Source organism: Orbilia oligospora, assembly GCF_000225545.1.
Source record: "Orbilia oligospora ATCC 24927 unplaced genomic scaffold scaffold00097, whole genome shotgun sequence".
In the NCBI taxonomy this organism is placed as follows: domain Eukaryota; kingdom Fungi; phylum Ascomycota; class Orbiliomycetes; order Orbiliales; family Orbiliaceae; genus Orbilia; species Orbilia oligospora.
This window is the reverse complement of record NW_011645654.1, coordinates 413,656-434,078: the sequence shown is the minus strand read 5'-3', so window position 1 is coordinate 434,078 and position 20,423 is coordinate 413,656. Positions and strand designations below refer to the sequence as shown.

General features: G+C 44.3%; 7 protein-coding genes across 7 annotated transcripts; 5 read left to right on the top strand and 2 right to left on the bottom strand.

The window, feature by feature from the left end:
* Window positions 1-314: 314 nt before the first annotated feature.
* On the bottom strand, window positions 315-1,301 carry AOL_s00097g116 (uncharacterized protein; the record flags this gene model as incomplete). The annotated part of the gene is made up of 1 exon (XM_011125949.1): window positions 315-1,301. One exon carries the CDS (start codon window positions 1,299-1,301, stop codon window positions 315-317), a length of 987 nt encoding a protein of 328 aa, XP_011124251.1.
* A 1,986-nt stretch (window positions 1,302-3,287) lies between these two features.
* On the bottom strand, window positions 3,288-5,858 carry AOL_s00097g115 (uncharacterized protein; the record flags this gene model as incomplete). Its single annotated transcript, XM_011125948.1, has 1 exon — window positions 3,288-5,858. The coding sequence occupies one exon, from the start codon at window positions 5,856-5,858 to the stop codon at window positions 3,288-3,290; it is 2,571 nt and encodes an 856-aa protein (XP_011124250.1).
* Window positions 5,859-10,884: 5,026 nt separating this feature from the next.
* Window positions 10,885-12,162, top strand: AOL_s00097g114 (uncharacterized protein; the record flags this gene model as incomplete). The annotated part of the gene is made up of 4 exons (XM_011125947.1): window positions 10,885-10,913; window positions 10,984-11,671; window positions 11,734-12,013; window positions 12,086-12,162. The coding sequence occupies 4 exons, from the start codon at window positions 10,885-10,887 to the stop codon at window positions 12,160-12,162; spliced, it is 1,074 nt and encodes a 357-aa protein (XP_011124249.1).
* A 336-nt stretch (window positions 12,163-12,498) lies between these two features.
* On the top strand, window positions 12,499-13,658 carry AOL_s00097g113 (uncharacterized protein; the record flags this gene model as incomplete). The annotated part of the gene is made up of 2 exons (XM_011125946.1): window positions 12,499-12,853; window positions 12,925-13,658. The coding sequence occupies 2 exons, from the start codon at window positions 12,499-12,501 to the stop codon at window positions 13,656-13,658; spliced, it is 1,089 nt and encodes a 362-aa protein (XP_011124248.1).
* Window positions 13,659-14,199: 541 nt separating this feature from the next.
* Window positions 14,200-14,847, top strand: AOL_s00097g112 (uncharacterized protein; the record flags this gene model as incomplete). The annotated part of the gene is made up of 1 exon (XM_011125945.1): window positions 14,200-14,847. The coding sequence occupies one exon, from the start codon at window positions 14,200-14,202 to the stop codon at window positions 14,845-14,847; it is 648 nt and encodes a 215-aa protein (XP_011124247.1).
* A 153-nt stretch (window positions 14,848-15,000) lies between these two features.
* Window positions 15,001-17,253, top strand: AOL_s00097g111 (uncharacterized protein; the record flags this gene model as incomplete). The annotated part of the gene is made up of 1 exon (XM_011125944.1): window positions 15,001-17,253. One exon carries the CDS (start codon window positions 15,001-15,003, stop codon window positions 17,251-17,253), a length of 2,253 nt encoding a protein of 750 aa, XP_011124246.1.
* Window positions 17,254-19,716: 2,463 nt separating this feature from the next.
* Window positions 19,717-20,321, top strand: AOL_s00097g110 (uncharacterized protein; the record flags this gene model as incomplete). The annotated part of the gene is made up of 3 exons (XM_011125943.1): window positions 19,717-19,736; window positions 19,930-20,126; window positions 20,221-20,321. The coding sequence occupies 3 exons, from the start codon at window positions 19,717-19,719 to the stop codon at window positions 20,319-20,321; spliced, it is 318 nt and encodes a 105-aa protein (XP_011124245.1).
* Window positions 20,322-20,423: the final 102 nt, after the last annotated feature.

Genomic DNA, 20,423 nt, shown 5'->3' with positions numbered 1-20,423 from the left:
TCTTCAGCCTGCTATTTTAGCAGACCTGAGACCTATGGCCAAGTTGAAAACATGTTCAGCGGAGTTGGGTGTTTTTCTGGTTATTTAAAAAATCGATCTATGAAATCGCGCAGGAAGCCTGTGGCTCCTTCTACATTTATATTCATCTTGCATTTGTTGGTTATCCTTATAGGCCAGAGGGTTTCATTTGTTGTATAGTATAGCGCCAATTTCTATATATACCCGGAGCGCATTTCACAACCCTACAAGAATTTTTTTTTTATTGAATGTCAGATACATGCACGTTCTCTCAAATAGAAAAGGTTCCAAGATCGTTACTCAACCAGTATAGGCGTCTCCATAGACCCTACCATTGCTTCATCTAAACCTTGAATAACATGCGGGTCCCCATTCTCTCTCAAAAACCCCACTATCGCTTCCCACGCAACCCCCCTTCTCATTCCAGTCTCATCCTCCCAACTCGAATGCATTCCCACAACTGAACCATCCTTCCTCATACACAAAGGTGCCCCACTATGTCCCCAATAAGTCCAACAATCATGCATCATTGCACCAATCTCACTATTATCATGCACATCCGCGCCCTCCGCAATACCCCTGTATCTTCCGTAACTGACGTGAATTACGTCGTAATTCGTTTTGACGCCCGGTTTTGAGGTTTCTAGATCTTCATCTCCAGGGTGACCTATGCATATCATCTGGGCATTTTTCTTAGGCGGTGCTGAGGATATTGGGAGGAATGGGACAGATGTGCTTAGGCCTTGATTGTTGGCAGGAATGTTAAGTGGTAGACCTGTTGCTTGTTCCGCAGAGGTGATTTGTAGAAGAGCTAGATCGCGAATATGGTCGTACGCCGTGCACTTCGCCTGGACAATCTGCCCTGACGCGAAAAGAAGCCATTTGATACGATTTTCTTCCAATTCTGAGGGATCTTCGGAAACGCAATGGGAACAGGTCAATAGCAACCCCGTAGGAGAAATGCAAAAGGCAGTTCCTGCTTCAGACTGCGCGAAAACTAGAGTTGCCAAGAGGGCAGAGCTGAGATGTGGTTCCAATGATGTGAGGGCTCCTGGTGTCGAGGTTGTTAGAAGACGCTTTTTTTTAAGCAACAGCGCTAAATCGCGTTTTGAGAGCCCAGTTGACTTTGTAGACAGGCTTAAGGAAGAGGAAAAGAAAGAGATTTGGGATTGGGAAGAGGATGCATAGTTGGGAGGTATAGGTAGCAGTTTCGATATGGGCATAGAAGTGTCTGGTTGCGGCGATTTCTGAGACGAACTACGAGTAGTACGGCGAGTCGCCATCCTCTTTTATGGAACGGGCCGTAGCTATTACGCTTATCATAACATCGGATCCTAGTTAGTAAGTTCATACTAAAATTCAAAAAGCTAGAGACGCGCTTGAGAATTGTCCTACAAACGGATCCTAGATTAAGTTTTCGTTGTCCTAGCCAATGTACTATGTAACTGCTAGCAAGCGTGGAGTTCAGTTGCTCGGATGCTTAGTTACGTTAGCTATAGGCCGGATGTTTTTTTGATCAGGGGCTTATAACTACCAGAAGCAGCTAGAGCTAGCACTAGATACTAAATAGCTCGTATAGGGGTAGGACCGTAGTTGTGATCTAGGACGCGATGGCCGATGGACTGGATAACTTAGCGCCTACTCTCAATCATCATTGCATTAGCCAGAATCCGGTCTGCAGTGGCTATTGAATTAGCTAACGATCGAACTGAGCTAGCGTTAGTTGGCTCCGGCGCGCCTTCTAACTAGTTATACCCAACTACTTAGGTACTGTCAGCCGACAATTCGGAACTGTTGCATTTTTTTTCAACCACAACATTCATATTCTGCGTGTTGTCTAGTTTAATTTACGACGCCAGTCTCGACGTCTCGGTCCTAAGACTGGGCCCCACCAAGTGCATATGTTACTTAGGTTACCGTTTATTGCTGGATTCCTCAAGGCAGTGTAAATTATAAACCGTATTCTTATATTGTGTAAAATGGAGGTACCGTATTGCTCAACGCAATACCCTAGACTTATTATGAACTTAAGCTAATTAAATCTTAGTCCTTAAATTGTCAGGAGTATATTACCTCTTTAAACTTTTCTAAGTTTTAAATTTTAAAGACTCAATTGGCTGATCAAATTTTGGAAGCCTCGAGACTCCTCATTGAGATGAAATCGGTCAACTAGCTCTACCAACGATATATATTGGCCCAAGGTTCCGGGTCGTTACCTCTTTATCGGTATAGAGTAAGGGTTTTCAAATGCATCGACGTAAAGCCCCTCAAATGTGGAGCGTTTATTTTCAAGAGTAGCCGCTACTATTCTAGCCTGGTCGAACATGAAGACTTGTCACTTCTTTTGTGTTTATGTAATATATATTAATATATGCGTTCATCACTCTTTGATTTCGAAGCAACCCGGCTTTTCCCGATGACTATGACAAAGAAGCATGGCACTTCCCGGGTTTTTCTTTGGATGAAGATAATACATGATTGCAGGTATATACACAGCCATAAGGGCCATCCTGCATATCTATTGTTCTGATTTTAGTTTGTAGACTTGGTATACAGTTCGTGAGACACCACTAGACTAATCTTTCCCCCCTAGCTTTCCTGGTTTCTCGAACAGGCTCGTGCTACGCGAGTAGCTTTTCCAGGATACGTTGGTTTCCGAAAAAGTCCTAGTCGCACAAGCTAATTATTTGTTTAGATGCAGCACGTGGCCTTTAAAAGTCAGTACAGTGTGAAGTGACTTCCTTCCATTCATAATATCGCTCGCGCTCTATATCTCTTGTACTCTAGTTTTCCGTCACCATATGTCCAGCCTTCCAAGCGTTGTACCAAAAGCAGGAGATTAATACGAGATGATAACAGGGGCCCTCTCCCCGGAGCAGTCGTTATTCCGCTGCTGTTCGATTTGAACGTAGACAGCTAACTATAGTTAGCGCTAGCCTTATTACATGTAGGGAGGACTGTCTACTGCCCCCTACATAATTGAAGGCATATCAAAGCTCTCTTAGCTATGGGTTTATGACTGATAAACTAGTATTCAATAGGTCCTATTATTTGCCGCATGAAAAAACACACTATCTCTTTATTGTAAATGTACATGGAGCCCGCCAAAAGACAATTAATTAATATTCCAGCCAAGAAGTGCACGCAGAGCGACATCAACACATACAATAGATTCAGAAACGCTAAGATAACATGAGGATGATCAATGAATAAAAATAGAGATGGTTACCTGCAGACTCGCACATCAGGTATTATACACGCATAGCGAATTAATGTGGGTTTTTGGTAATATAGCTTTGGTACCAAGTTTGGCCAATCATGATCCAAAATATTGCTGTGCCTAACAATCCCCACGGTAGAATGGTTGAGAACTGGTACGAACGTGATCCCTTCATGACAGCACAAGTTTTCAGACCAGCGTTCGCCTTGTAAATGCTTAAGTTCTCTTCCGCGTAACTAGACATATTCTTCGGCTTGCTCAAGCTCCCTTCTGCACTCGAATCGCTCTCTTCCCCGGTCAAACTCGACTCGGTCTCGGTTGATATAAAGCTTTTCTGGCTCGAACCGTCATCTTCAGTCCCCGTATCCGAATCTTGCGGCATTGATAACTGGGTTTCCAAGGGCGCTGCCCTTGGAGCAGCTTCTTCTTGATTGCGCTCGAGATCCCATTCAGGTTTCCCCATCGACAATCTCAAAGTAACTTGCGCTGTGTCCCACCAAGCCGTGTCAGAGTTGCGCACCGACACACTTCGCGCCTTTGGTGCCGTTTCCCTTGTAACCTGCTGTAAAAGTTCAAAGGCATTTTCATGTTTCTTGTTGATGTCATCACCCCGATTTGAAGTTCCAGATTTAATTTTATCAAGACTTGGCAATTCCAGCCACCGGAAGTTAGTGGGTTCTTTTGTAGCAATAATTTTGATTGTGTCGATAATTTGGCCCGGTGCAACATTCTCCTCTGTAGAGTCCACGACCAATGGAAGGGATAGGGTCTCGTTTGGCGCTAGCAACTGCTGCGTTCCACCAGGTGCGCAGGGAAATATCTGCATAACACATCCCGAATCATCGAGATCTAGAACCGTAATATGTTTTTCGGTGCTGGAAATATTTGTCACAAGGACCGTAACTACATCAGCTGCCTCAACCTCACAGCTTTTGCTTTCTAGCGTGTTATCAGGTTGATGGTTAAATAGTCGAGCCATTGGTACTGGGGGGAGTCCTTTCTTCATAGATAAAGATGCGGATACCCACTGGCCGGGGGACCCTATCTCTGGGTTTGATAATTCGAGTATATCATAGTATTTTGTGGCATGCTTTATACAACGGGCCAGCTTTTCTGCTGCACTCTCATCGTCGATGGGTAGAGGTGGTAGTGCAATTCGATTGGGTAGTTTCTTGGTGTTGCAGAGCGTTTTATAGTTTCCATCCTCCACGTGTACTTGGAAGGAAGCGTTCGCTGGATCATCCGATATGGGGATGTTGTGTGTCTCCAGTATCCTCTTTACTTTGGCTAGATCTTGAGGAGGGATCAGGGTTTCTTTCTCTCCATGCCTCCAAAGTGGAGGTTTGGCTTGACCCATGCCGGAATTATTGATGGGATCGAGGTAAACTCGCTTCTTTGAAAATGTATGCGGTTGGGCTAAAAATCCAGGCTGTATCTGGTGCTCTCCTTTTGCACCCCATTTTTCTAGCTCGGCATCTAATGTAAGCCCTTCTATTTTGACCGTACGAAAGACGGCGCTTTTCTCAGAGGGTTCGTAATCAGAGCCGGAGTATGACGGAGGCCAAACGTCGATGCTGGCATCATCTGGAATCCCGTGGGTAGAGCCAACATCTAAATGAATATGAAGCTTTCCTCCTTCTTTGGTAACTCTTTTTATAGGAACCATGGAATGCAACTTGCGGCAATCTGAAGAAAGGAATATGCGATCAGCTTCACCGCCAAGTACAACGGTCTGTTGACTGTTATGTTCAAGCACTTTTGCTCTGACAAGGTTGTATAATCCGTAGTAAGTGAGGGAAGCCGTGCTGGCCTTAATAATATTTATCATAGTGTGCGTTAAGAGGCCTTGTGTCTTTTTATCAAATACGTCTTCCATGGCAAACTCGTTCGTCCTGCACGCAGCGAGAAAGGCATATCCACGAGATTCGAGTAGCCAATGATTTTCGACAGTTGCAGCACGTTGATTTTTAGGTTCGGGCTCCTTCCAGACTGCGATAAGTTCCTTTTGGGGGGATAGTAGCGAAAAATCACGTTCCGGAATGTTTTTTCCGACTCTATCTATTCCCCGAATGGTGCCGCCACTGGGACCACAACCGGGACCACCACTCCGGTTGGCCCCTCCAGAATGACAACAGTCAAGCACGAGGGTAACAATGAGTTTCTTATCCACCAGCTTGTTGATTAAGTATGCTATTTCTACATCGCGGACATACCGTCCTTGACAAGAAATATCAGTAGGCACGAGTGCCTCATCGAGGCGTTTTTCTTTTATGTCTGGAAAAATGGTGTCAACACGTGCGCCGTGACCTGAATAGTGAATGTAGACAATATCGTGAGGATTGGCTTCCCGGATCACCCTTTCAAATGCTTGAATAATATTCTCGTAGGTTGGCCTGTGCGGTGGGAGCTCCTTTGGGTCGCCTTGGCCGCTGTCCGGCGTGGTTGCGGTTAACCGAATTATATAAGGATCATTGAAGTCGAATCGAGTGCGTAGTAATTCTTCAATCTGTCGTATATCCTCCACGGACCCCTTTAGGCTACGGAATTTGATATCTGTGCGTTCTTTACCGTCTTGGTAATAGTCGACTCCGATCAATATGGCCCACTTAGTGCCTTCCATGATCGGGTTATGGCTCTGGAGCCTCAGGATCCAGGTTTGTAAAGAAGCCCGATGGGTAGCCTTGCGCGATGAGCTATGAGGGATTCGAAGAAGAGTAGGGCACAAAAAGGAAAAAAGAGGGTCTAGGAATATTCCTAGATAGATTGATGCAGCGCTGTAGCCTCTGACCGTGATGATCTGGATGGCGGAGTATACGAATGTGAGGTACTATTTTCCCTGTGTAGCCGCGGTATCAGGAGATCAGGAATGGCTTTATTATGCGAGCAAATTAACTAGCTGAGGATTTTTGATGAAAATAGCCCAAGGCGGTTGTCGAGGTGGAAGTTTCACCTCTAATAAGGAAACGAAGACCTGGATCCTTTTTTAATAACATACACTACAGGCGCTATAGCTTCAAGAGGCTCCCAAGTTCTGTTTCCACGTGCACATCAGGCCATCAGATATTTCAACAAATTCACCTTCAATGGATAGTTCTAAGCGCCCTGGCGAGCAGCTAGCTTCCTTTAAATAGCCTACTATCATATAGTTAAATAATTTTGGACGAATAGTTTCTACGGAAGCCACAATCTGTGGGAGGGGATGCTACTTTGTATCCGCCAAATCATACTAGTCATATCTTCCAATTTTAATTAAGATCTCGCATGAACACGTCAGAGGTATGACTATGAAACTGCGCTTTCTTCAGCTGACCAGGTTGGCCGTGAAATTTCGATTCGAAGGGACTAGAAATAAGAACGTACACATTTGACAATATTCACAACAGACCAAACACACCACAGGCCATTTGAATAGTTTCACGAGTCATGATACCTTAAATATTCAGCAGCAGTTAGCTCAAACGCTCGACTAAGAACGTATCATGATACTAGAGAAAGAGGGGTAATCCTATGACAAGCTGTAGAATTAGGTGCCACAGCTGGCGCACCGCCAACATCGCGACTTTGCCTTCAATTTACTAATAATATTCAACATCCATACATTCATCAAAGCGCAATTGTAAAGCGCTACGCTGCGGTAACGATATGCAGGAGTATTAGCAATGCAACGGGGTTGAATGCTGGATTTACGGATGCTGCCTGCTTTGAAAGGTGTTTGCCAGGAGGAATCATCGTCCCAAAGTATCCATTGACTGATGGCATGCCTCCCTGGAGCAAACAAACAAACATATTTACTTAAAGGCTTCTGCTGATCTGAGACCGTATCTCGAATACATTTATACCTGCAAATCTGGGTACGAGACAAACCTGCAGAGGATATTCTTAACTTACTGGGGGTAATAAATTCTCGCGATTTAAACAGTAGTCGTCACTTTATTATGCATTTCACAGCTGTAATTTGGAGTATACAGGTATTTTCTATGGTGTGTGTACTCGCCAGGATAGCTACAGGATTATACCCAGCTGCGGGGGGATACACTATATGCAATGCAATGTGCACGTGCATAGAAGGTACTAGTACATAGTATCAATCGTTGCGGTGTAAAGTCCAGATACGTACATGTACAGTACTCACTAATGACCTCTTTATTATAAGTTTTTTTCCTCCAGAATTTCCTTGATGTTCTTTCCTTTGTTTTGCAAATTGTGGGCGGCTGGATTACTACGGCCCGAAGAATACGGACCGGGACACACATAGCTAAAACTAAGCTGACTAATTAGAACATTTAAAGCAATCGACTACCAGCCAAAAAAAAAAGCGGGATTAATGTCGGGGGTAAATGGCGCCTAGTAGATATTAGCTAAAAGCCATTTCTTTCAATCGCCCAGCGGCCCACGGTCAAGAGTATCAGATCTGAAAACCACATTATGATTTCGGCCCAGCCTCGGCCAAGATTGCAAGATTTGAGGCTTTCCCAGACCTCCCGTGTACTTTTGAGTAAGGCGCAGAGTATTTGGTTTCATATCCTACGCAGGAAGATTCTAGCCTCACTTCAAGGCTAGGACGATGCACTCTTTGTGGGCGGTATGTATGTTTGCATACAACTCTGAGTTGGCTTGGCTGACTATTTACTTAGGTCAAACTGTTTCTTGAATAGTTAGAATTCATCACGGTGGCCCTTGTAGCTTCATAATTGCCATATACCCCCAAAGTTAAAATGGCTCGTCTAATACTCGAAGGTTTTAGTTTAGATTGCCTGCTTGCGTATATATGTATAGTCTGCCACCGGTCTAGGTGGTGGCAATGTATTTATAAATTTAGCGAATCGACCGAGATAGCTGTACTTGTCGTGGTTTCCCGATCGAAAGCTAACGAACCGAACTTAGCGGTAAACCATTTTTACGAAATATTAGTTTTAAAAAGAGGCTACGGCTGGTTGGAGGAAGTGACTAAAGGACACAGAGAGAGAGAGATTTTTATTGTTTGTATATTTGGGGGCAGACGCAAGAAAAATGACTGTTAGGAGTTCTCGGCTAGTCTATAGCTCTCGTTCTCAATGCTAACTGTATTTAAATGAGTATTTTGAGAGGAAGGCATATGTCGGTGTATTTATACGACCTTTGCAGGTTCCGTGTTCATTACCTATCATCTACGAAATGCTCTTCTGGCTCCCTGCTGTCTATGCTTCATAGCCATTGAATCAAGTATAGCGATTTCCGAAAAAGCACAGCAGATGCTACTTCAAAGAGCGCCGGAGCTCTTTTACACTATTTTCTGTATAGAGAAGAGATATCACACATGACGTGACGGAAATGCATGATTGCTTCGTGGGAGTTCGTAGGGCGGCTGTGCTCTGCTCCAAGGGAATAAAACTATCTCTAAATCCTACTACCAAAGGCGGCTATTCATTCAAGGAGCCAAAGCACTAAATCTGCTATGCACCAGTATACTTGTCCAATAGAATATGAACAGTAATGACGGATCTCCAACCTAGGGGTTGATTGAAAGATTCATTATGGACAAACAACATCGGGTGGATTCGTAGAAATAAGTTAGTTGCATTGCAAAGTGTAGTCTCAGATGGATCTGGGCGCCGGCTGTGGCACGATGAATCCTCAGATTGGGTGGTAGAGAAAGTTCAAAGACTGAGTGGTATAGTAAATTTGGGGGCCGGGGGCGATGGTGGCACGGTACATTAATCTAGTATATGGAACGAGTAATATTCTTTGATGGTCTATTTCTGTCGACGTTTTTAAGTTTGAAGTACTCTAGTCAGTCTATTTACCATCATATATCATGTGCCAACTGTTTTTACGTTTATACTCGGAGACCAATCAATCACGATATCAGCCCGAGGCTCTTATCTGTATCTAGATATATGATAACAGGATCTAGCTTCCCATGCTGCTCAAAGACCCCTCTCTGGGCGTCAACCTAGCATAAAACCCCCATGACCTGATCCTGGAGTGATGCTTTGGTACAGGCCATGGACCTAAGCCAGTCGAGCTAACGGGATATCTTGACTTTGGCTGAGTGATTTCATCCTGATGCAAGACTTTCACATATGGGACTTTCTATAGATCTATGGACTCTCAATCGAATTTGAATCCCCTTTCTTCTTATCGGAGCTCAGCATGTAATAGATCACAAGCTATCATACAAATAAGAGCTCCCAGAGTACACCCACCTAAACGCCGCGTTGACTTCACAGTTGGTCATATATAGCATAATTATATAACCTCTATAGCTTGGTAGGATTTGAGCCATTCGGAAATAAATTCCGCATACTGTATTTCGGAGGCTTTCAAAACCGAAGTCCTCGCCGTTTCAAAAAATTGCTCGATAGGAATCAGTATCATACTTCTTTTCCTCCGTTGCTTTCTCTGGACTCGGTTTTGAGGAGCTCTGCCCGCCTGGCGTTTTAACCCGGCTGCATATACATACAGTTATAGGCCTGGTTGATTAGTCAAAATCCCGCGAAAAACAAGGGTCCTAGAAGATCAAGTCAAAGCCTAGCAGTATGTCCCTAATTGACACCTCCTCGGTCCCTAGATTCTTTCTACGCAAAGTAGCTATAGCGCAATGTTGTTTTTACTCACATCAAACATCGATACACCCCAAACGATACAATGTTGGACTTTTTGTGTTGCGGGGTGTCCTTTCCAAACAGCCAAGCTTCCTGTGGGCCCGATATATATCGCGATATCGATAGATTAGCAATAGATTTAATTCCGCTACTCTTGAGCTCAAGCGACCTATCCAAGTCATAGTATCTTCATATTCCAGGGGTATTCCGACGGAAATCCGATTGAATCCCGCTAGTCAAAAGCGGGGCTTTATCAAACCTCAAGGTTAGTTACGTACTCCGGCCCATATTCCAATTGATTGATATCACGAAAATCAATTCCTTCCGCAAACCGTCCATGGCGCGAGTAATGTCTCGATGCCTGCAAGTCTCCATCCACGATAAAGCTTCAAATCCTCGCTATCGATAATCGGCATTTACCAGGGGACGAGCTCCCCCAGAAACCCGCAGGCAGCAGCCGCATTAGCTCCGCTTTAGGTAATCCCGCCAAAAAAAACCTAGGCTTTTCTTTCCCCAAAAGAAAATCTTCCCGCATCGTGCTCCATGAAGTACCTAATACATAGTATGGAATCCCGCGAAACAAAGCAAGGTGTTTCCGATTTACCGTTAATGTTACCCGGCCCACTCGTTTACTCCAAGGATGTTAACGTTTGACAGGTTGGACAGAACCAAAGAAGAAAAACAAGCACACAACCAGGGAAGAGCGCAGGTAGCCGGGTGAAAGCTTGTCCTGCTTATCGAACGGATGTCGCGCGGACCCACTTTTTTTTTCTAGGGCGGGAGAGGCAATCGAATCCAGACCATTAAGGACTTTGGGATATGGCCTGATCGATGCAATAGCTTCCGGCGGGATCAAGATACGGAGCTCAATAAACTAATTAGTTAAATTAACTAAGTACTTATTTAATGGAATATATATCTACCCCAGTGTTTTCACTATTCTCTTCTTCCATTTGTTGGAATCGAATCAATTGTAATCGTAATCCTATCTTTAAATCTAGCCACTACTTCAAAATTGGAAAACACATTGTGTCACCCAAAAATACAACATCACGATCAACAATGTCCTCCGCAAAGATCGTAGTTATTGGGTACAACCCCCCATAACATCCCCACTATCGCCGCCAATGGTACATATACATACTAACATAATTTCACCAGCGCCGGAGTAGCCGGTCTAACCACCGCCCTTCTCCTCGCCAAATCCAGACATTCCGTGACCGTAATCGCCAAACACATGCCAGGCGATTACGACATCGAATACACCTCCCCATGGGCAGGCGCAAACTACTTCCCTTTCTCCATAGCCGAAGACTCCAGTCGTAAATGGGAACGTGCCACCTATCCCGAACTAATGCGTCTAGCGACACAAGTTCCCGAAAGCGGTATTCACGTCCAAGATGCCAATATCTTTATAGTCGATGGTATCCCCATCACACCGTTTATGAAGGATCTTGTGGATGATAAACCTTGGTTTAAGGGTGTGGTTCAGGGGTTTAGGAAGTTTGATAAGGAAGAGCTGCCGAAGGGGATGAAGTCTGGAACTACGTTTAAGAGTGTTTGCATTAATACGGCGATTTATTTGCCGTATTTGGTGGGACAGTGTTTGAAGTATGGAGTGGTGTTTAAGAGAGGGATAGTAAAGCATATCGCCGATGCAGCAGATCTACATTTCAGCGGGAAGAAGGCCGATGTAGTTGTCAACTGCTCAGGGTTATTGGCGTGTAAACTTGGCGGGGTTGAAGATAAGAAGGTTATTCCGGCACGTGGACAGATCGTATTGGTCAGAAATGAGGCACCGGGAATGTACACAACCTCGGCAGTTCACGACGGAGATGATGAGATGCTGGTATTGCCCTCCCATCTTTTCTTTAACTATGTTTTAAATTATTTACTAACACAATAGTGAAGTACATAATGATGCGAGCAGCCGGCGGCGGCACTATCCTCGGCGGATGCTATCAGAAGGGCAACTGGTCACCAGAAATCGATCCAAACCTTGCAAACAGGATCATGAAACGCTGTGTCGACGTTTGTCCTGAACTTACCGGCGGTAAGGGCGTTGAAGGGCTTGATATCATCCGACATGGTGTCGGATTAAGACCATGGAGAGAAGGAGGTGCCAGAATCGAGAAGGAAGTCATAAACGGTGTGAGAGTTGTGCATAATTACGGTGCCGCTGGATGGGGTTGTAAGTTCTTTGATCCCTTTCGCCCCTAATTGAAAATTTCAAAAACGGAAAGATACTAATATGCTAAAATAGACCAAGCTTCGTATGGCATGTCGGAGGATACAGTCGCGCTTGTGAAGGAATCGCTAAATTTATCGGCAAAACTGTAGATATATTTCCCAATCCAGATGCGCACGTATATATACTTGGACACCATGATATCCAAATTTAGAGTCTTTTGACTCCATTCACAAGAACGATCGTATCACAGATGACTATTTTCAAAATTAAAACATCAAAGGTTTTTGTTGGTTTTGGAAGCCGATTGGTCGATCTTTGAATTTCCAAACACTTCTATAAAATACCGGCCCTGAACCCCCTGTGCTCGTAAAAGTTCCTAGCTTCAACCATTATACAGTATCTCACTGAACGAACCTCAATTAATAATTAATTAATTAATTATACTCACAAACTAACGAAACCATTGGATATTCGATATTCTCAAAATGTCTTTCGGCTTCGCCCCGGCCCCTCCGCCCCAAAACCCCACAGCGCCAGGCTACACCACCAACATCGAATTCCAACTCGATCCAATCGACCCAGGTGACGGAGCAGCCAATCGTGATGCAATCCTGGCGGAACAGCAGCGTATCCTTACAATCTTCAACGACTGGTTTATCGCCCAAAAACTCAAACTGCTGGGGCAAGTCAACGCCCGAGTACCCCAGATATCAAGCGAACAATCCAATAGAGATCAATTACAAATGTTGATCAAAGATATCGCAGAAACAAATGTTAATAAAGCTACTATGACCGGTTTGATAAATAACTTTGGACAACAGTATTGTAAATTCATTACCGGTATGCATAAAATGCCCTAAAATCTATCAAAAGCAATTATAATTGATTAATATTAATTACGAGAACAATAGAACGCGACGCCGTCGAAGCCCAACGCCAACTAAACGAAATCGAAAAGGCTCGCACGCAAGGAATCGATTTCCTCCCACCCGCTGCCCAAACCTACGTCCGCGTCTGTCAAGTTGGTGTGATTCTCTCCCTCGGCGGCACCTTCGGTACTCTAATAGCAATCTGGACCGGCGCCAATGCCGTAACCACCGGTCTCCAATCCGCCAAAACCGCCGGTCTCCAACTCCTCGTCATGGGTATACTCCAATTCATCTGTTTATGCATGCGAACCGTTGTCGTCATGAACGTGGGAAAGCTTATGATCCCACCCGAATCATACGGGAAGGATAAACTTTTTATCACACGCATCTGGGATGTTTATATTGTGGTTGTTTTGACTACGATTATTAGCTTTGGAGCATGGATGTGGACTAAGAGTAATGTGAATTTTGGGAAAGTAAACTTAGGTGGAGGTAAAGGTGGAGTCGGGTATGTCAATAATGATAAGGCTGCCGCTGATGCTCTTAGTGCTGCTGCTGCCGCGGCGGCCTCTGCGGCTACGGCGGCTGTTTCTAAAGTGCTGCAAGGGAATATCAATGGTATTAAAGCTACGATGTCGGAAAATGTAAACGTTAAGGCTATGGCAACGGGAATGAAGGATGTTATGACGGGATCGACTACGAGAGGTCTTTTGGCAACTTCGACGAAGGTTTTCAATGCAACTGCGACGACATTTTTGACGGCTACGAGACGTTAGGATGTATAGAAGGCTTCTTTGGTCATATTAACTATACTACAAGTTAACTACTTGAACATTTAGAGTAGTATTAGTGATAGTGTAGGCTGTACATCAAATGCATTTACATGCAGTATACTTACAAATAAACTACTAGATTATACGTACCCGAGAATATTTCAAGATGCGATAGTATCTGTCATCTGTCACCTAAAATGCTTGTCCCTGTAAGACTGGGTCTGAAGGGTGTATAATATAAAAGCCCTCATTAACCTCGATATCTCCGAACAACCTCAGCCATTCCACCTCGTCCCCATTACACGCCACCTATCAATTTCCCAATTCCTCTCTTATGTATATAATTAGACCAAAGGAATTACAACATGCACAGATCATCCCCCACGATTCAGGCGATCAAATCGTGTCAACACAGGTATTCTCCAAAATACAACAAAAATACAAAAACCAGAGGACTGGCCCCAGACCCCAGGATCCTGAAGATATATTGTAAAAAATTTGAATATATATGATATTTTATATTATATTATAAAATATATAAAATATGTCTATAACAGATAATTATTGTGAGGAGAATGAAATCGACGCCGACTCCTCAGACAGCGGCAGCACAATCCGACAATTCCGCCCTCCCTCCACCGCCACAATCCTCTCAAGGGCAATCTCAGACTTCGAAACCGACTTTAACACCTGGGATTTAGCATACAAAAGCTCACGTCGATTATCATCGCCGCCACCACCACTGCCTACAGTAAATTCAAGACCTTATACGCCTACTCCTTACTCAAATTTTCCTACATACCCTCCTTCCGCAATTTCACGAGCAACTTCGGTTGCTGGATCAATACACTCTACCAATACAACAAATAGTATTTCAACACAAAAAAGTAGTGAGGAAGAGGGAGAAAACGTCAAGGAGGAGGTGAAGAGATTAGGTGGTGTGGGCATATATAACCCGCATTTTGAACCTGGAACGACGTTTCCGAGACGGATGAGTCGAGTTGCTATTGTGGGAGATATCGATACCGATACTGGTTCCGGAACCTTGGTTGAAGGCTCTACGGGTACCACTTCTCGATCCAATCTCTCTAGACAGGAGGGAGATGAAGACCATGAGCTTGGGTATTTGAGTAGACTAAAAAAGGATATTTTGAGAAAAGCAAGGGAGAGGAAAGTTCGCAAGGAAGGTTAGTGTTTGATTTTACTTTTATTTTTTAATTTTTAATTTTCATTTTTTTGGGAGTTATCTTTGGCTGATATATACTGTTGGAAGTATATATTGTTTGAGTAAATATATTTGATCGACTACGGTTCAAAGCTGTTTCGATTCGAGTCTGTTGCCAACATGGAAAAGTGGAATTATCCCGGTTTTTTTTCGAAGAGGAAGAGTAAGACCCCAAGGGCTTTATCAGACGAAGATAACGACGCAGGAGAGGCTGGTGAAGCATCTGGAAGTACGCCCGCCGGTGATACCGCTGCGAGTGGATCCGGCGATGCCGGCTCGAGTTCAAACGTACCAACTTCGGGATCAAGCCAAAGACAAGAAACACCAGGATCGAGTTCTAGGAATATTGAAAATATACCATCGACCTCGGGAGCATCTGCTAGTTCTTCATCAACTTCAAAGCCCTCGGGAGGAAAACCTAAGCCTCCCTCTCTTACACTCCAGACGGGAAAATCCTCTTCAAATGTTAATAAAACGGCCGGGCCTCCACACACAAAAGCTCCATCTTCTTCACCGAAACAGGAACCTACAGAATCTCTGAAAGGCGGGCTAAAGGATCTTTCGAAGACGTATCCGGAAGGTATTCGTAGCCCTTTAGGCTGGGATGATGGAGGTCCTGTTCAAGAAGGGAGGAAGAAACCTAAGGGACAAGTAAGATTTGGCAACGTGGACGTAAGGGAAATTTCAGGTTCCAGCGGATCCTTTGGATCTACGCCATCTCGAAGGGACCAAGCGAGCAGTAGTACCAAACCCGAACCCGAGCGAGATTATTCTCCTACTTCTTCTTTTTCTCCTTCTTCTCCTTCTTCCCTCGCAAGGAGGTCGCCTCAAAAGCAAAATAGAGATGAGAGGGGACGTGGTGCTTCCGCTTCCCCATCTTCACTAGCAAGAAAGCCGTCTTCAACACGAAGAAGGTCTGGAGGTAGATTCTCCTCATCACTGAGCCCAAACCCTCGAGGTCGGAAAGGGAATGAAGAGGAGGACGCAAGTTCCATGAAACCAATGTCTCCACCACGACCCCGTGATACAGAAAAAACCCGTTGGGCAGAAAAATACGCAGCCTTCTCCAAATGGAAGACGAAGCAAGAGCGGAAAAACGCACCTGAGACTTCTGAACCGGCTAGACCATTAACACAAAATGAAGCTCGAAACCAGACGGCTTGGAGAACCCCCCGTGAAGCAAAGGCGGCAAGGGAATCGGAATTGGCTGCAAAGGAGGGTAAAATGATTGAAAAATTATCGGATTTGCTTTCAGATGAAGAAAGAGTGAGGGAGAGAGAACGGTCAAGGGATAGAGCTGTGGAGGCGGCGATTAGGCATGAAGAGGAGGAAAGAGGAAGAGCAACTGGGGTTGAGGCTAGTACTAGTGCATCTAGGGCACGACAAGCAAGGAAACGATCGGTGGATTCGAGATCTCCACGTTCAGCGATTCAGGATAGAGGTGCCATGGAATCTGATCCTAGAGGTTCAGCTGGTCGTTCTGGTTCCGCTAGTCGTTCTAGCCCAGCTGGACGTTCCGGTTCAATCGGCCGTTCTGGCACAACCCGAGAACGGTCCCAGGGACAACCACAAGAGCAATCTCGAGGACAATCACAAGGACAGTCGAGAGGAAGTCCCAGGAATAGTCCTACAGGAAGCCCAGGAGGAAGCCTAGGAGGAGACTCAGGAGGAGGCCCAGGAGGAGGCCCAGGGGGGGGTCCAGGAGGTCCAGGAGGAGATCCCGAGGGAAATAGCCAGACACCCCAGGGCACCAATAAACCCGAAAAGAAACCAAAAGACTCCAAGAAAGATGCACCCAAAAAACCAAACTGCAAAGATCGCTTCTTTACCAAATTCCGTGCTCGCGTTCTTAAGCCCAAAAATGGAAAGCTAACCAAAGTACCAGACAGGTATAGGCAAGCTAAAACTAGAGAACTAGAAGCCATGTCCGTTCCAGAAAAACGACTACGAAAACTCTTACAAATCAAACGCAGGTTGAATCAATACGGAATGCTCGCAACGGTGGTAACATCGGTATACCTCATATGTTTCGGCGTAGCATGGCAGGAACACCATCGTTGGAATAATCACGACAAAGAAGAAAGACCCCGAACTACATCACCGTTTGCGATGTGGTGTGTTTGTTTGGTGTGGATTTGTATGGCTACAGCGCTTAATATGTTGGCTATCAGGACGATTTTTAAGCTATGGTTGTTCGGAAGGAAGTATAAGACTTGGTCGTATGGAGAATGGAAATGGCAGTTGTTTTCGAAGGCCGGGTTGGTGATTTGTATACTTATTGGAGGGGTTACTCTCGCGTCGTTTGGAGGAACTGTGACGATGTTGAGGGAGGCGAGGACGTTGGAGATTGAGAGGGGGTATTACGTTCCATGATTATGAGGGGAAGTATGATTCTGGTAATCAGGCCGTCCTGTTGCTATTGTGAAGGGGTTTGGAATCATTGCGGGAGTCTTTTTTCTTTACATGCATGGAAGTATATTCAAAACTACCTCGAGTATATTGTACTTGAGACTAACGGTTGGGATTAAGTTCTACATGGTCATTGCATCGCATGCTTAAGTCGATTTTTTTTTATCCGAAGTTTCATAGGAGATCTCCGAAGAGCTACACGGGAGAAGAAGCTAATATAATTCCTCCAATGAACAACTGTCAAGGAGAATTAAGCTCATATAGAACATCTATCCGTACTTAAACCGAGCAAGTTGAACCGTTACAAGCCCCCCGGATATGTAGCTTGGAAGCGAGGGTGCCACGTTTTTTTTCACACGATACCACCGGAAAGGGAGCATAACCCCTGAAATTTTAACAAGAAAGCTTGGTGGTACCTGAGGCTGAAGCTTTCGGGTGAAACATAATTTTATAAGTATTGAGTAAAAAAGTATATCCAAGCTTTGGGGATAAGTTCGTTCGTCATGAAGTTTAAACTTCGAAGGACCGGATCCCAATTGCCTGCCGAAGAGAAAGGAAGAAAGGAAGAAATATGTGTTGATTCGGCAGAGCCGAGTTAAAATACCACACAGACTGCGGGCCAAACTAGATTTGGCTGGTGGCCAATCTAGTGACCAATCTAATGGGCATGCAATGGGGAAGGCTTCGGATTCCGGGGTTGGGTTCTAGACCTTCGATTCGAATTATTGTATCATCGATGATGAGATTGATAAATACGTACATACATTTAGTGTAATAACTTATGTTAGGGAATTAACAGGATACAGAGATGTTTCGAAACACCCTAATATGTGCAATAGTTCTATCTATTATGCATGTACGCATGTATACAACATTAATTAAACTCTTTCAGCCTAATTTATAATTCCAAGCTTCGCAGGTTATGTAAGTACAAAGATGCGCAGATGTTATGTAGTTCAGCCCCGCGCACACAGAGATCTGTAGATTATCTCAAATCTGAACCGAAAGGATTGCACGAGTCAGGCCGGTGCATGGCTGTACCACCGTCATCCCTACACCGTACATAGTCCCGGGGGTCGAAAGGTATCATGCCACTTTTTTTTTTACTCTCTCTTGCAGGAGGTGTTTAGCTCGAATGCGGTGCCGCGGTGCACGGGCTTTCCGTTTTTAAAATAGTTATTGCGAAATGGATTTGGATGCATTTGAAGATAGTTTTCTTTGACATTCCACGGGTTTTTATTTTTTATTTTTTATTTTTTTGGTTATTATTATTCTTCTTCTGATTTGGATCAAAGACAGTAGCCAATAATTTCGAGGCTATTCCGGTCAATTCTCTTTTTTCTTCTTTTGCTTTCTGTTCGGTAGCATACTGATTGATTGGTATTAGTAAAGTTCAGTCGGGGGTATTCGGGTCCGGGCTGCAAGTGGTAAAGCTGCCGAAGCTTCCTCGATCTTGAGTTTATCGGAGCTGGTTTGGCCCCACTGCACCGGCTAGCTCGAGCTCGTTTACTTTATACTTTATACTCAGATCGAGTAATAGCAATAGTAATAGAGGATGGGAGAAGGTTCAATTCCGACATTTCTTTATTTTTAATTTTTAATTTTTTTATCTTTATTTTTAAAGAATCTAGAAGATCTCGAGAGAAAGAAAGAGAGAGAGAGAGAGAGAGAGAAGTGTATATAGATGGGCACTTCCTCGAAGTACTCGACTCGATCAATTGAATCCCAGATCATATCATATCATATCATATCATATCATACCGGCCATACCGTACTTCATTACTCTACCAAAAAAAACAAAAAAAGTTACAGTTCCATCTTTTGTTTTTCAGCGCCGTCATCGTCCTAATTCATATTCCATAATCCCCGTTAATATTAGTCTACATCATCATTGATTGATTTCAATTTCGTTTTGGAGGTGCAGTGGTTGCATTAGTAATAAGAATAGTTCAGGCGTCGCTTACCAAGGCCCGCTGTCAACATCACCTCATCGCTTTTTCCTTTGCTTTCACCGCCTCTTTTTCTTTCTCTCCGTTTCTTTTTCCTCCTCTTCTTCCTTTTTTTTTTCAATCCCCCACACCACCTTTTTTCCTTTTTTTTTATAATTTCTTTCTGGATAGTGATAAACAGACCCCATTCGAGATTTTTTTTAGAAATCAAAAAGAAACACTGGCTTCTCCAAACTATTTAAGGACCGTCAAGTCCTTGTCGTCGTCGACTATTCGTCTTCAGAAAAGGTCTTTGTCTTTTGTTGTCGCTACGAGAAATTCGCTCATCGGACGATACCCCACCACAACTTCTACTTCTTCCGCTACCACTCCCACCACCACTTCAGCTACTACAACTTCAGCTACAGCTATAGCTACCATCCCATCTCGAATTACAAACTTCCAGTCTTCTAGACAGTTTTCTACTACATCTATCAAAATGGTTGCCGAAATCAAGAGGTTCGTTTGTCTTCTTCTCTTCCCTTCCCTTCTTTTCACTTCCTTTTTTTCCTGCTATGTTTTTTTTTGCCTTAATTTCACCCCGCGAATTGCCGTTTATCCGAACCTCCAATGAAAGATATCAAAAAGAAAGAATGAAGGACGAATAAAGAGACATATAGAAATTGATGCTAACAGAAACTACATTAAACAGCCAGAAGGAATTCACCGACCTCATCGCTGGGGATAAAGTCACCGTCGTCGACTTCCACGCCACATGGTGCGGTCCTTGCAAGCAAATCGCCCCATTCGTCGAAAAGCTATCGGGGGAATTCAAAGACGCCAATTTCGTCAAGGTCGATGTCGATGAGGTCACCGATGTTGCCGCCGAGTGTGGTGTCAGAGCTATGCGTTAGTCCCCTTTCCCCTCTCTATTTCCATTTCAAAACTTCAGTATATAAATATTTTTTTTTACTGACATGTTTTTATTTTATGGGAAATACAGCTACATTCATGATCTTCAGAGGAGGCGAAAAAGTCAGCGAAGTCGTTGGCGCCAATCCGGCTGCCCTCAAGGCTGCCGTCGCTACCGCCGTCAAGGCGTGACTAGCCGGTGAACCCGTAACTCCATTCTCGAAAGCTCCTCCGAACGCCGCCCTAGACTTCGTCAACACCTACGGTCGATTCATTGTTATTGTCATCGGATTG